The sequence below is a fragment of the Tachysurus vachellii genome, chromosome 16 (assembly GCF_030014155.1).
Source record: "Tachysurus vachellii isolate PV-2020 chromosome 16, HZAU_Pvac_v1, whole genome shotgun sequence".
Classification (NCBI taxonomy): Eukaryota; Metazoa; Chordata; class Actinopteri; order Siluriformes; family Bagridae; genus Tachysurus; species Tachysurus vachellii.
In genome coordinates this window covers 20,251,917-20,268,182 of record NC_083475.1, presented here as the reverse complement: position 1 = coordinate 20,268,182, position 16,266 = coordinate 20,251,917, and the positions used below count along the sequence as shown (strand labels likewise).

The 16,266-nt window shown below is 41.6% G+C and overlaps 2 protein-coding genes across 8 annotated transcripts in view; both read left to right on the top strand.

Annotated features, from left to right (window-relative positions):
• Positions 1-10,160, top strand: part of recql (RecQ helicase-like) — a 14,446-nt gene extending 4,286 nt beyond the window's left edge. For 4 of the 7 annotated variants that reach the window (XM_060889752.1, XM_060889753.1, XM_060889750.1 and 1 more), the window contains exons 7-15: positions 592-758; positions 982-1,057; positions 1,273-1,421; positions 2,740-2,857; positions 2,947-3,085; positions 5,963-6,054; positions 6,421-6,637; positions 6,742-6,874; positions 9,125-10,160. In XM_060889752.1, coding sequence (XP_060745735.1) covers positions 592-758; positions 982-1,057; positions 1,273-1,421; positions 2,740-2,857; positions 2,947-3,085; positions 5,963-6,054; positions 6,421-6,637; positions 6,742-6,874; positions 9,125-9,712 — 1,679 coding nt within the window. In that variant the 3' untranslated portion in view covers positions 9,713-10,160. Of the gene's footprint in view, positions 1-591; positions 759-981; positions 1,058-1,272; positions 1,422-2,739; positions 2,858-2,946; positions 3,086-5,962; positions 6,055-6,420; positions 6,638-6,741; positions 6,875-7,708; positions 7,778-7,879; positions 8,093-8,643; positions 8,798-9,086 lie in introns of all 7 variants that reach the window. The other 3 variants (XM_060889754.1, XM_060889755.1, XM_060889756.1) reach the window with 3 other exon arrangements.
• Positions 10,161-13,585: 3,425 nt separating this feature from the next.
• On the top strand, positions 13,586-15,919 carry wu:fc23c09. Its single transcript, XM_060889232.1, has 3 exons — positions 13,586-13,652; positions 13,771-14,551; positions 14,657-15,919. The coding sequence occupies exons 1-3, from the start codon at positions 13,586-13,588 to the stop codon at positions 15,756-15,758; spliced, it is 1,950 nt and encodes a 649-aa protein (XP_060745215.1). The 3' UTR covers positions 15,759-15,919.
• Positions 15,920-16,266: the final 347 nt, after the last annotated feature.

The following is a 16,266-nucleotide window of genomic DNA, read 5'->3' as shown; positions in this document are numbered from 1 at the left end:
TCACAATGAACCCAACAATTATCTCTTAACATTTATGGTGCAAAATGTAAGAAATGCTTAATAAAGTGTAATAAAATAGTGCAAAGTGTTAAATATAAACATTTAAGAAATTTAGTCTTGAATAATTTGCAGACGACATTGTTGTGACTACGGTTAGACTTATAATATCCAATAAACTGCCATACTGGTGAGCTGACTTTTCTCTTTTATTTACAATTTCCTCGCTCGCTGCGGCTCATTTTCTGCTCATCAGTCGCCGGTTACTGAAGAGGAATCCAGCAGACCAGCACGAGACAACGATATGCTGCAAACAAACATGATACTGTTACATGATTGGCTGTTAGCATGTCACTCCCTACGTTGCTAGTTTACCAGAGAGCGAGTGCCTTTGTTAATGCAACCAAACTCGCTTCGCACCCTCTGTTTTCTTCCAACGAAGAATAAAAAATATCGAACGTTTTATCGAACACATTTTTTATTGATATCGATCACGTGTCTATCGCGATTCGTATCGTTATCGTTTTATCGCCCAGCCCTAATTCACGCTACGACAGACGACTCTGTACTGACAGGATTCTTTGTGTGATTTAGATTACAAGCTCCTGGGCATTCTTAAACGTCAGTTCCCTAAAGTCCCACTGATCGGCCTGACTGCCACTGCGACCAGCAGCGTTCTGAAAGACTGCCAGAAGATCCTGTGTGTTCAGGATCCCGTCACACTTACAGCACCATTTAACAGGCCTAATCTCTATTATGAGGTAAACACCATTAGTTCCGTTTCACATCACGAATGCATCACAATTTTCTGTTCAGGTACAAGAAGCCTAAAAAACAAAAACAACACTTGGTGTCATGACATTGGACATTGACACAGCTATAAACAGTCGTTCCCTCACCAGCTTCCTTTTTCTCTCTTTACTTTAACAAGACACAAATGCACAGTGTGTCATGTTACAGACTTCAGAAGTGTTTATTTTACAGGTTCGATTTAAAGACAGCGAAGACTCGACTAAAGGAATTGCAGCACTGATTAAAGGAAAATACAAGGACCAGTCAGGTACATGAGAGTGATCTTTGCTCCTGAACAACGTTCTTCACAGTAGCTTGTCATATCGCCAGCATCCGAATTCTAAAACCTGCTGCTTTTAATATACACTTCTTTAGAGAAATCTTCTCCCTGTTAACAGTAATATATGTTTTAAAATAAATGTCTGATTAAATGTGATGAATCGAAGGATATCTTTTTTTTTTTTTTTTTTTCTTTCCCTACAGGAATCGTCTACGTTTTCTCACAGAAGGATGCAGAGACGGTGTCTACAGAGCTGCAGCAGAGGGGAATCCTGGCCCAGCCGTATCATGCCAGCATGGAGCCTTCAGATAAAACCCTGGTGCATCATCAGTGGTCTAGCAAAAAGATTCAGGTAGAATCTCTGCTTACGTGAAGGGGGGATGAGACACTGACCAAGCAAGAACTGGGAAAGAAATGAAAAAATATTATTATATTTATTAGGGATGCACCAAAAATTAGAATTTTCATTTAAAGTCGGGGTCTCCGTCGTTTGAGAAATGCTTCAGAAAACTGAGACGGGACGACAAACTAAACAAAAACATAACAAACGTGTAGCCAATGTGCAGAAAGGGGCGGGGCTTGTCAATATGGGCGGAGAGAGTGTTCAGTGCGCATGTGTGACATTAGCAGAAAGCGGTTTTAACATTGACATGGAGGATAAAAACAAAGAAAGAAAGTGAAGAAAGACTTACGATAAGGTAAGAAGTAGGACGTGTTAATATAGGATCAGCTTTCCAGCGCTGGAGAGAACTGAAGGAGCAGGAAGTTGGTCACATATTCACAGATTGGAGTTTCCTGAGTCAATAACTCCTGAGCTAAACACTGTTACTACACAAATAACACCTCTTTTCTATTGTAGTAATGTAGAGACGCAGCTACAACCGTGTTTTGTGTAGTAACAGTGTTTAGCTCAGGAGTTATTGACTCTGGAAACTCCAATCTGTGAATATGTGACCAACTTTACTTAAGACGCCGAGGTGCTTTTTTCCTTCTTGATAGGTGAGTAACGTTGGTTTTGCTTTGTTACACAGAACTAATATATGTCTTTGTCCTTTACATGATTATGCTTGTGTGTCATTTTTGCTTGTTTGTTTATCTGCAATCGTATTGTTCTTCCCTTCAGCTATGATAAAGACACATTTCTTTCCAGTAGTTGCCTGGGTTACGTATGTAGGTGTGGGCGGAGCTTTCAATACAGGGGTGGGACCTATTTGGGTTAGGGGCGTGTTTGTTTTGGTGATTTCAAATGTCAACATTGGCTTTCAAACATCGGAGACCCCACCTTTAAAACATCTACTGTAAAAAAGCAAAAAATGTCAAGTTTGTGGAAACATCCCATTAGACAAGGGATTCGTAAAAGGAATTTATAAAGAATAAAGAGAACAGAATGTTTGTGATCTGCACACACACTTCTCAAGCAATTATGTGAAAGCAGAGCTTTTTATTTGATTAACTCTTGATAGTTCTCAGCTCAGCTCAACCCTTTCCAACCCTTTACAACCGTGTCGACTCAGAAAGCGATGACTTGGAAGTGAATGACTATGAAGTACTTTAAGTTTAAGGTGTACATCACATCACAGTCTTCAGAGCGATCCGTGCGAGTGTGAGCAGGACGGTAGCACAGTATAACAGTGACGATTGAGAAAGTCCACAATCTGTTTGTTTTTTAGGTGGTCGTTGCCACGGTGGCCTTTGGAATGGGCATCGACAAAGCAGATGTGCGGTTTGTTATCCACCATACCATCAGCAAGTCCATAGAGAACTACTATCAGGAGAGCGGACGTGCAGGTACACTACCGACAGTAGGGCTCACACCAGACATCTGCTTTCTTACTATGGTTTGATGCGCATTTCATTTTGCCGTTCGACTCTTTCAGGGAGAGATGATGATCCAGCAGACTGCATCGTGTTCTACGGGTTTCAGGACATTTTCAGGATCAGCACCATGGTTGTGATGGAGAACACCGGGCAGCAGAAGCTTCAGAATATGGTGGCTTATTGTCAGAACGTCGACAGGTATAACTATAATAATACACCTTTGCCTACAGCACATACGGACCAGTAAGGGCCTTTTTACTCCCGGTCACTTCGTGTGTTTTCTCTGATCCAATAGCTATCTGATTTGTTAAAACTGTTCCCTTTACATCAGGCCACATAAACGCCTAATGTCTCGGCGAATCGGATATCGATCCGATCTTTCTACTCCCGCCCAAAATGCTAATATATGGTCACTGTCAGGCGGAATCCTCGTATCTCCAAAACCGTTATTTTTCAGGAAATTAAAAATTTGGACATACGAGGTTTCCGCCCGACAGCGACGATATTTTACGTCATTTCTGGGGTAATTGAAACGGAACACGCTTTGGTGTATGCGGTTTTCAGAACGCAATCAAAATGAAGACGGAAAAACTCGTTACGACGTTTATGCTCCAAAAAAACGCATTTACATTTATTTGTTTCTGGCGCGATGCACGACTCGTGCGTCACCTGCGAGTGACGTACTTCCGTTTGGGAGGAGTATAGTGCTGACGTATGTGGCTTGAACAACCACATTTATTTACACCTGTCCAGTTTCATCTGAAACGCGTCCCAGACCACCTCCTGAACTGGTTTGTACCATTGGATTTATATCCGTCTCGAAAACGTTTTGGAGGGCATTTAGACCTGGGGTCTCATTTATAAAAAAGTTTACGTACGCCCTAAAGCCAAAAAGCTCCTCTAAGCAATGTTCCCTTTATAAATCACAGATCACCTCGCAGATGTGCGTACGTGAAATCCCGCCCTGTACACGCCCATTTTTAACCATAAATAGTCAATGCAAATCACTGCGCGGGCACGAGAGTAATAATGAGTTTATAATGAGTTTCCTCTGCGCTCTGCAGGTTTAAAAATGGGGTGAGGAGCCAGCGTCTTAGGGGGTAGCCACTGTCGCCTGCAGGTTATAATTATATTAAAAACAACATTCTTATAATTATATTAAAAAGAAAATTGTTACAGTTTCTTATTAAACTCACCAAGAAGCCAGCCATCACGTACTGTGCTATGTGTCAAGATAAAGGAATCATGTGTTGAACCAGGCCAGCGTGCCACAATGTTTGTGAGGGTCATGTTGGAGTCACATATGATTTGCACATTAATAGAATGCACATGCTTTCTATTAACATAAGCAAATTCATTTTCAGATGTGAACTTATAGCAACATGAGCGCAGTCAATTTCGCCGATTACATTTGGGAAACCAGACATTGCTGCAAATTGCATTTTAATTTCGGCCTGTTCTCGCACAGTGTAGGGGAACCTCATGTATCGACTACCCATATTAAGTACCATTCAAAACGACAGATATTATGGCACTCAGGGACGGCTGTGATATACCAGACCTATAGGGTGAGATGATAGATTCCAATAGAATTATTTCATATACAAAAAGGTCTTAGAGTCAAAGTTGAGGATTATTTATAGTTTTTTTTTATATAAATAATTTACCTTTCTGCCAATTTCCGCTGGAAACAGCCGGTTGCCAAGAACCCCAGAGTGGTGAGGACTTGTATTTGGACTGGGATGGCATGGTTCCGGCATGTTGCCCTCTCTAATACTGGACCCAATTCAGCACATAGATCTAAGAGCACAGCTCTAGGGAATCTAAATCGGCTTATTAGCCAGTCATCATCATGGGCCAGGAAATCATCATGGTCCCTGAAAACTCGTTCTCTCCTTATTCTGCCATTGGCGTAATCCTCCAACAGTGCCAGCAGTGCCATCATGAAGCATTACATACCCGGGTCACCGGAGGATTTATATGTTTCTAGCAATTAGACTGATCGTTAACACCTTGACAAAATCACAGAATTAATTTGTGGGCGAAAATTTAAGACGAAAATGTTATAGTGAACACGTGCTTCTTCATGACGGTTTTGTAATGAACACCGTAATAGTTAGGACCGATGATGAGTAGCGATTGTGCTTCATGACTGTATTTGCAGACATTTTATGATAGCTATATGTACATTAAGGAAAATATTTCATTTTTACACTTCGCTCTGCAGTTCTCTAATAAAAGGGTATTTCATGCTATTCTGTATCACATGTAGTCGCGCCGTCTCCTCCTGCGCTCCCGTTGTGGACAATGTGACTGTAAGGCAGCGCTGGTTATTCATTCATTCATTCATCTTCTACCGCTTATCCGAACTACTCGGGTCACGGGGAGTCATCGGGCATCTCAGGTGTCATCGGGCATCAAGGCAGGATACACCCTAGACGGAGTAGCGCTGATTATTATTATTATTATTATTATTATTATTATTATTATTATTATTATTATTATTATTTTATTTTTAATACATTTTGAATTACGTTTGGATTTTACTAGATGTATATAGCCTAAAACAATCGGCACAAATAACACTGTTGGATTTAATCCTCATGATAATGTGGATATAACGTATGAAATGGGGTGAAAATTAAATGTCATTAATTCTTATAATCGTTCTTCTCACATGTATTTTCTACAATCTAACTTCAGTTCACGACCTCACCATCTGTCTCACCAATTCCCTTTGTCTCCAAAATGTGCGTACGCACGTCTCAAAGTTTGCTTAAAGGTGCGCACATTTTCCCGTCAAGTTTGTTTTTTATAGATCACAACCTTTGCGCGAAAACTGCCGTACGCACGTTTCCAGCCCCGTTTTGTGCGTACGCACGCTTTATAAATGAGACCCCTGGTCTTTTTACTATCGGATAGATATCGGATAACAGAAAACGCATGAAGTGACCAGGTGTAAAAAGCCCCTTAGAGACGGATCCAGACAGTCACAATTAAATCCACTAGTATTAAGAAGGAAACTCAGTAGCTTTGTTGCAACGACTCGTCCGTGTGCCACGTTTTTGCGCTCAGGTGTCGGCGCGCCGTGATGGCAGTTCATTTCGATGAAGTTTGGGACGACGAAGAGTGTAACCAGGCGTGCGATGTCTGTCGCCATGGCAATGGTGAGTAGGAAAATTTGTGCCTCATACACTTCAAAAAAATTTCACCATCATTTTGGACTGTATGTGTTTTATTTCTTTTGACCTTCTTTTAACAGATTAAATGTTCGAACCTGTATTTTTAACGTCTGGATTGTTTCAGGGTGAAATTTTTTTATTCTGTATTTTTCAAGCAATGAATAATTTTGAAACCAATAGATTTAACGACATTTTAGTATAGAACAATGATGTTCATGTTGAGAACTTTCAAGATCATGACGGTTCAGGTTCTGCAGACTTATCTTGAACTAATGAAAGTCATCTTTCATGGGTTTTTAAGCTTGGTTTCAGCCCAAACTGTACAGTAACCGGTCCATGTCTTTGTGCCAGACTACATCACCATGGACATCACCAAGCACGCACGTGAGGTGGTGGATATCGTAGAGCTGGCTGCATCTCTGGACGAGAAGTTCACCCCTCTGAAGGTGTGCGATACCTGGATGGGGAAAGGCAGCGCCAAGATCCGTAAAATGTCCAAGGTCACGACCCTGTCACGCCCGGAGGTGGAGTCCATCGTTGTTCATCTCTTACTACACGGCTACTTCAGGTACTTCTCGACGTCGCTCATGCTGAGGATCTCCTAAAGCGAACCCTTTTGAGGGCAGTAATTATAAGTATGGCTTTAACTCTGATCCCCATTTTGTTTTAAAGTGAAGACTTCAGCTTCACACCATACACAACCTACTTTTACCTGAAAGCAGGACGTAAAGCCGGCTTACTGAAGAACGAAAACCACTCCGTAACCATGAAGATGAGGAGGAAAGTCTCTCCACCCGGCGCAAGTGTAAATATCCCTTTTATTCCATTTAACTCATTTTCTCTTCTACATTATTCAGATAGGTCTCTTTCTTTACCCTTTAATTTAAATCTGTTAATCACTGACATACGTTTAGATCAGAATACTTAAGTCAACGATTTCATTTCACTGTAGATCAGTTTGTCTTTAACTCTTAACTAATTTCACTCACGTTTAGTTATCTCCGTTCCTTTATCATTGCTAATCAGACCTGTACGTCGTTTACGAGCACTAACCGTAGACGTCTTTGTTCAGGGTTGTTCGTCATAAACCTGCTGATTATGGGTTCGTAAAGATGATGATAATAATAATAGTAATAATAATAATACAATACTGACAGTCGCCTTGCCGCACCGTAGCAGGAGAGAGACGAGTTGTTGCTTCGTCTGGCCTTATTTTGATGTGTAATTTGCAATTAATATTTTATCTTAAACAAGATCAACAAGTAGATAGCCAGCGATTTACAAATAATAGAACAAAAACTATGAGATGCATTTGCCTGGTCCTCTGAGCAGATGAGACAAATTCGCAACAGTTCTATAGGTCCAATATTAAAGCTCTTCTAAATCTAACATTAGTCTTTTATTTTTTTTTTCATGATTTAACGCTAGTTATTAGGGATTATACTGAACAGTGTCAGTAGGGGGCAGTGTGCTGTATTATCAATGTGACATAAGGAATAATATAGGATTTGGTTTTATCCACGTTTAAGAAGAATTAGACCCAAAATATCAAGAACAATGTGTGCTAATCCCATACAGGCCTTGAATCTTGAATCTAAAGCTTTTCCTGAATTATTTTAATGATTTATTTTGCACAAAGGTCATCAAGATCGAGAGTCAGTTTGTCCCTGACATTTGGACATTTGGCTCTGGTGTGGAGTTCATAAAGGTTTGGCTCATTTAGTTCAAGAAAAAGCTAGTCGAATGTTCAGTTTAATTCAGCTGTAAACTTCATGCTCTCCTATGATCCTGATTGACTCTATAACGCTAGACCGAGTGCTGTAAAAAGCACAGAATAAGGAGGAGGCGGAGAAAGCTCAGACACGCCAGTGAGGCCGCGCAACAGGCCGCGAGCGCCGTGAAAAAGAAGAGAAGTAAAAGACGACGCCAAAGGTGCGCACAGAGACAGTACGTTCAGAGCAGTGTGTGCAGCTCACAGGATGTTAAGCCTGTGTTTAAACGCAGAAGCTACAGAGTCAAGCAGGTGACTTCATCAACAGGGCTGTTTTTTTTTTTTTTTTTTTTCTTCTCTCAATTTTGAGGTGGAGGTGTTCTCGGGTTCAGTCATCACACTTCGGTGGCCTCTGAAATATCATCCACCGGACCTGCACTTTGTTATGGGACTCTGTATCACTTCTCCGAGATGACGAGGCATGCAGATCAATACGACTGGACTCAGGGGTGGACAAATCATGTCTGTTAACTAGCGCACCAAGTCGAGGCGCATCAATAAAATAACTAGTAAAATAACTAAGTACATAAATACAGATTGAGGTACAAATAATAAATCACACAGTGTATATACATATATATATGAGAGCCTAGACTGGAAATCTGCTTCTCTTTATCTACTGGTTTGTCCACTGCTGTGACCTGCGTACTAAAAGATTATTTAGAAGACTTTATGGAAATTCGACCCTTAATAAATGTTTAGGCTGTATTCTCTTTTGCAGTAACAGGTTGTCACTCTGCACTCAGTCTTCCTCGCCCTCAAAGACTCCCCGGTTTAAAACAAAGCTCTTGTGCTGCCCACAGGTCAGTCTGACAGGAGGCAGCGGAGATAAGACTAGTGCCAAGCTAAAACCAAAAGAAGGAAAAAGACCCGCTGAGAACGCTGGGAAAAAACCTGTGGCCAAGAAAATCAAGAAAGAAACTGTTCCCTAGTCTCATGAGGATAAAGAGGCCAAAAGTACAGTTTCTTACTATTTTCAAATGCGCATGAAGATGTATTGTTTACTCAGGATGTCCAAAAGCCATTTTTCAGCATTTGTTTGTCTTGCTTGTCCATAACTGTCGCTTCCCCTAACATCATGCTGCACGTTCTGCCTATATGCGTTTTCATAACCACACCATATATATTTATATACACAGTGGGTTCACTCACATGGGAACATTACAGGAGTGTCTGCATGATTGTTCACTAATCACTAATTCCATGTACTTATGACCTGTTGTCTGATTTCCCTTCCCTTCATTAGCAAAATACAGACTCACTCATTATCCTCCGTATCCTCAGATTGACCAATCGGTTGCCGAGCTGCAAGAAGAAACTCACGGAAGCTCGAAGGACATCATTACTGATCAAAGTGCAAATGGAAACGTAATCAATACAAACACCGACCAACCGAACCCGGAGAGGCGACTCTCCCAAAATCAGGAGGACTCCAGCTCATTACAAGCACCCGAAAGCATCCAGCCGCGCGTCATCGAGGTGAACGTAGAAGTGAACGTTCAGGATAACGCCGGAAACGGCGCCCAAGCTCTTCATAAAACGACTCGACAGCTGGTGCCGTCTAAACGAAGACGACGGCGGTTCTCACCTCCACCTTCGAAATCGGTTCTAGCCAGCTGTCCGTCGGAGACCTCCATCATTTCTGCAGCAGCCGTCGAAGAGCTGTGCGACCTCCGCAGCTACTACAGCAAACAGCTGAGGAGGATAAACTACACGTCCCACGAGCAGCTGCAGGAGTCGCCGTCAGGAATGCTGACATGCATAAGAGAGCCGCTGAGAAGTCTCCGTCTCCCCTCCAGTACCACCATAGCCAAAAGCGCTAGAAATTTATGGACACGTGTTAGCATGAGAAGGAAACTTATCCAGAGATGACGTTTAAATCCACGATTAAATCCGTTTAAATTTACGAAGTTACCTAGAGTTACGTTTTTGGAAAACTCATCTGCTTCAGTGTTGCACTGCCCACTTCATGAAAAAGACACAGATCAGTGTTTGATTTATAAATGAAGAAGATTTTTTTTGTTTGTGTTATTTATGTTGGTGTTGAAATAATGAAAATAACAAATATATAAAACAATTGATTAAAAGTATTAGCACTCCCTAGTATAGGCTAGTTTTTACCACAGTGCTGCTCGACTCTGGCTCCTGATTGGTCAGATTATGTCAATAGATCTTCTGTATCTTGCAGTAGAATAGTTATGACACATTCACAGGAACTTGTGTCCAGATTTTTTAACGTTATCCTTTGTTATAATGACCCAGCTGATTACGATGTTTGTACTTTGACCAGAAATAAAGTTTCAGAGCTTATAGTTATATACATATTGTTCATTTTGTTGTTTTTTGGGTTGGTTTCATGAGCATTTCACAAGATGAACAATAAAATGCAGTACACATAATCTCCAGTAGATGTCGACATAAACAAATAAACTACATTTAGGATAGCGTGCTTTCAGTATGCACTGATGGATACAAAGGTCATTTGTTGAACTTTTCTTCATCATTTTGATCACAGTGATAAATGGATAAAAAGGACAAGGACGTTTTCTCCTAGTTAGTAAAAACTAACGAGGCTCAGCGGAGCTCTAAATCTGGAGGTCAGAGGATGTTCAGGTGCTGCTGTGGAAGCATCTGATGCCGTGAGGATGAATGTTATTGAGTTCCAGGTAAAGTATCAGTGAGACACTTGAGTTCACTGATTTACACACTAAGCAGGAGAAATCTGATTTCACACACTAAAGCCCTATTCGGACGGGATTAGTTTTACGTGGGGACGTGGAGTAATGCAATTTTACCTCAGGACGTCTGTAATATAAATTGGCCAATTCGCATGGGACAAGTCATCTCAGTAAAACTAGCAGAAGTGGGAGGGGTAACTCGCTTTACACACCACAGTAACCTCCTTGTCGTTATGTGTGTATGACGTTGCTTCCTGTTATCACGTGTGCAAACAGACAACATGGCGCCTCCATGCTTGCAAAACACGCCAAAAACTACTTTTAAACAGGAAATGACGGAATTTTACCGTACATATTTACAGCGGGTCTATTCGGACGGGATTAGTATTACCTGAGGTAATTTTTCCGGACCTTTTTACAGAAGGTAAAAGTCGCCGTAATCTTTACTGACATTGTCCGCAATGATTACCGAGGTGGCACATTCGGACAGGACTAAAATCACAGAGAAGCTCTGGTAATAATTACTTTACCCCCACGTCCCCACTTAAAACTAATCCCGTCCGAATAGGGCTTAAGGTTCTCAGTCGATTGGAGAAGATTGGAGTCCTGTAAAACATTCTTAAATCTCTTATTGCAAATATCTGTTCTTGGTTGGTTGGTTATTTCGTCTTGGTTTTCTGAGTAGAACCAGGGGTTCTGGGTTCAACCTTCCCTTGAGAATAAATTTTCGATTTCAGCTGAACAGCTAGCAAAGATTTTCACTCTCCAGTTTTTCCATATGTTAGATTTACTTCATTACTATACATGCCAGTCAGATTAGCTACAAAATTGTTATAGATGTATTTTCCTTCTTATCGTTATCTTTGTCAGTTATAAACTTTTGCTGGATGCAGACGGAGTAGTTCGAATATTGTCTGTTTGGGATCAGTGAGGTAAACGTGCTAACCCCCAAGCCACCATGTCCCCAGCAAGATCATTTTAATTGACATAATGAAACGAATGTAATTTAATCAAAGGTGATTGCATCTTCTGCCTGCTTTATAGATTCTAAGCTTGTCTTTGTTTTAATATCTGGGTCAAGAAGGAGAAGCTATTACATATTCGGTTCGTTGTTTAATGTTATGTTTTTAACCAGCCCTTGAACCCAGGACAAGAAAAGTTGCTTTTTTATTTTTAATTATTAATCCCAATATGAAGATGCAGAAAGGGTGAAAAAGACAATGAAATAACAAAGAAGAGAAATAAATTAATTATTAAAAACTGAAAAGGTAAAATAAAAATGAAATAATACTAATAGTATCAATCAAAAATAAAGCCATTTTAAAAAGAAAAACAGGGGCACGGTGGCTTAGTGGTTAGCACGTTCGCCTCACACCTCCAGGGTCGGGGTTCGATTCCCGCCTCCACCTTGTGTGTGTGGAGTTTGTATGTTCTCCCCGTGCCTCGGGGGTTTCCTCCGGGTACTCCGGTTTTCTCCCCTGGTCCAAAGACATGCATGGTAGGTTGATTGGCATCTCTGGAAAAATTGTCCCTAGTGTGTGATTGTGTGAGTGAATGAGTGTGTGTGTGCCCTGTGATGGGTTGGCACTCCGTCTAGGGTGTATCCTGCCTTGATGCCCGATGACGCCTGAGATAGGCACAGGCTCCCCGTGACCCGAGGTAGTTCGGATAAGCGGTAGAAGATGAATGAATGAATGAATAAAAAGAAAAACAGTACAGAAATAGATACAGGGACGAGTAATATTTTTTAAATGTAGAAAATACAACGAGAAGAATTTTTGAGTGAAAGAGTGTCTACTTTCTAGAGTCTACAGTGTGTCTGCTTTCTAGCTTGTGTTAATGTTTACCTACTTTTCTGTCCTCAAACTATATCCTACTATTTAATTTCTCATATTTTTGGAGTTGGGCCTGGGTCTTGAGAGTAGACAAAAGCAAGGTCAGGTCTACAGTATTTGTTCTAACGTCTCGAATCACAGTCATGAACCACTCACTCACTCTCTCATCTTCTACCACTTATCCGAACTACCTCGGGTCACGGGGAGCCTGTGCCTATCTCAGGCGTCATCGGGCATCATGGCAGGATACACCCTGGACGGAGTGCCAACCCATCACAGGGCACACACACACACTCTCATTCACTCACACAGTCACACACTACGGACAATTTTACAGAGATGCCAATCAACCTACCATGCATGTCTTTGGACTGGGGGAGGAAACCGGAGTACCCGGAGGAAACCCATGAGGCACGGGGAGAACATGCAAACTCCACACACACAAGGTGGAGGCGGGAATCAAACCCCCAACCCTGGAGGTGTGAGGCAAACGTGCTAACCACTAAGCCACCGTGCCCCCAGTCATGAACCGGTGTCTGTCAATTACAGAAAATCCAGGCAGCTCTAAGTGTTTATATAAAGCATGGTACACTGACCTGGGGATCTACTTTCCCTCTCACTTTGAAACACATCTCGCAGTCCGTCCTAAGGTCATCTGTTTGCCTGGAAACTACTTGTCACTAAAGCGACAGTGGGCAAAAACTCCAAAGGAAAGGTAAACAGGGACCTCAGTGAACTTTGACCTGTCTGAACAATCTTCTTCAGCCTCTATTGATCCTGGAGATTCTTTAGTTTTGTGTGTGGGTGTGACAATTCTCATCATGCATTTTTTACATGGTTGCCATTCAACAATTGGCTGCTCTGCCCAAATAGAAGAGGATATATTAAGTCTGGAATAATTTGTTTCTGCATTTTGGACCAGAGCTCATTTTTGGATAAGCAAGCATGTCTCTTAAAGCTCTACAATGCAAACGGATGGCCGAGAAGTTTGTTTAAAGGTTTGAGGTAAGGCTTAAGACCACATATCACTTATAGTTTAAAATATTCCTGAATTAATTAGACGGCACTCAGAATGTTTGATGCTGCACAAGTTCTGACTGGTTGATGAAACATTTCAGCAAAGAGCCAACTGGAATAACTATCTCAAAATATTGTCTCTTCGCTCTTCCAGGTTGTGACATACAGTATTTATGTGGATCTTACTGTCCCTCTTTATTTCTTTCAAGTGAAAAATGAGAACAGCGACGTTTTCGCTGTTTTGGATCTTTGCTGTGGTAGAGACTTTAGTGCTTCAGCCACGTAAGTACTGAGAGCAATTACATAGACAAACAGATTCACACATGTTACAGAATTTTAATTCTTACATTACCAAAGCCTTGAATTTATTTCCCTTTGCTTGCTTAATTCCCATTTACAGGTCTGAACGTAACATCTTCTCAGATCGTGTCTTTGGACGGTGAGAATTGGACTCATCAGAGTCCTGATCACCTCCAGCAACATCCAACAGAAGAAGAAGAAGAAGAAGGAGAGCTAAAATGGGAGAAAGAGCCAGGAACCATGATTACTATAACAATAACAGAGGAAGAAGAGGAAGAAGATGAGGAACTAACTGAGGAAGAGAATCGAGGTGTAGCTCCGTCTGTAACTCTATCAGTAGACGCTTCACTTTCTCCTCTGTCTCCTTCTCAGTATTTCTCATCCACCATCATTCCGTCTTTGATCACTACCTCCGTCACCACACAAGGTCCTGTAGACATGACACAGATTAATCTTGATGCTGAAGACCAAAATACATCTCTCTCGGTTACTCCCACAAGTCACTTTTCAGCTCTAAAGAACACATCTACGCTATCATCCAATCAGAACAGCACACATGTCAATTCCTCATTGGATCACATTGAAAGTTCTAAAGAAACCGTAGATGCCGCTCCAACAGCAAAGGCAGCCAGGGCTGGACCTACTGCTTTGAGCTTACCCAGCACCTTCAAGACCAAACCAAAGAACAAAGACAAGCAAAAAACCAAGAAAAACAAACTTCAGAAGAAAGAGAAGAATGTGAAGGAGAAGAGAAACAAACCTATGAAAAATTCAAAGCAAGGGGAAAGGCTAAAACAGAAGAAAGATCAGCTAACTCCTACCCCATTCTTTCCATATTTTGAAGATCACTACTGCCCACCAGACTGTTCTTGTTACGGGAGGTGTGTGTATCAAATACACTTTTACTGTGCATATGCTGAGATTACTGTAACTTCTGTAAATTCATGTGAATTTTAATGTGTATGTGTGTTGCCTTGTTCTTACAGGGTGGTGCAATGTTCAGACAAAGGGCTAGAAAGGTTTCCCTATGGTATTCCATTCAATTCCCGTTACATCCTTCTTATGAACAACCACATCAAGAGCATTCCGCTGGACCTGCTTTCAGAGTACCTTTCTATGGAGTTCCTGGTGCTGAGCAACAATCGTCTGGTAGACAGTTCTATCAAAGGTGCCTTCGAAGGCATTCAGGCACTAAAAAGGCTGTATTTAGACCGGAACATCCTCCAGAGTGTCCCTAATGACCTTCCAGCCTCACTGGAAGAGCTCCGTCTGGATGGGAACAAGGTGAAAGTGATGTCTGAGGTGACCTGGTTTCGTTGCCCTGGCCTGCTCATTCTCAGCTTGAACAACAATAGTTTAGAAAGTATCTCCTCTTCATTCCCTGTTGGAGTTTTGTCTCCACTAAGCAGCCTTCGTACACTCAGCCTCTCCCACAACCTTCTTACCTCTGTCCCCTTGCATCTCCCTCTTAGCCTTCAAGAGCTTTACCTCCGTGGTAACCTCATCCAACGCTTCCAGCCAGGAGTTTTTAATGGCAAGGCACAGCTTCAAGTGTTGGACCTTAGTGCCAACAGGCTGACTAACAAGGGTTTGGGAAAAGGTGCACTAACCAATGCCATTTACTTGGAGAGTCTCAACCTAGAAGGGAACTTCTTGAAGCAAGTCCCTCGTTACCTACCACACTCCCTAAAGACCCTTAACTTAGAGGGAAACTCAATCTCGAGCATCAGCAAGGCCATGTTTCTCTCACTTCCACATCTGGAGCATCTCGGCCTAGCTCGCAACAAGATCTCCAAGGTGGTGCCTGGAGCATTTCGGGTGCTTCCTTTGTTGCACCAGCTGGACCTTAGCCACAATATGCTTCACCAGGTCCCACGTCAGCTCCCAGCTTGGCTCGTTTATATTGCGCTTAACCATAACAAGATTCAGACGATTCCACGTGATGCATTCTGCTCGTTCAAAAAATCAGAAGCAGCCAAAAGTCGACTGGTTAAGGTGCAGCTGGAGCACAACCTGGTGGACTTGGGAAACCTGGACAGCGTGGCTTTCAGCTGCCTAAGAGGATTTCAGGTGGTGCATTTTTACTGATTGAAACAACGGTACAAACTGATAGAAAGCAAAACAAATAAATAAATATACAGTAATAGGCAGGTTGTACCAAAAAGTTAGCGAATTCAGAAGTACAGGTGATAACAGTCCTTGGGTACCAAAGTGCAACAAACCCTACGAGTGACACAAAGGGTAGCAGCAAGCCTTTCAATTTGTCAAATGGATTGTTAAATCTTGGAAATCTTAAACACTTTTTTGTCAAATTCTTTATTTCCCTCACTGGACTATTTACTTAAGATCTGTTTCATTGGCATCAGTAGTAAGTGCATTCTTATTTTAATGTCTGTTCATTGTTATAAAGGTGGACATTTGCGTTGATGTACTGTACAGTAGGTGTCACATATGAAGGGAAGTTGACAAGGGCATCCTAAAGGCTTGAAAAATGACTATTACCACTTATATCTTCTAACCCCAAATCCTTTTTACACCAATTACACAAACACGTTTTTGTAATTACATCATATTGTGTTTTATAAAAGCAACGTGT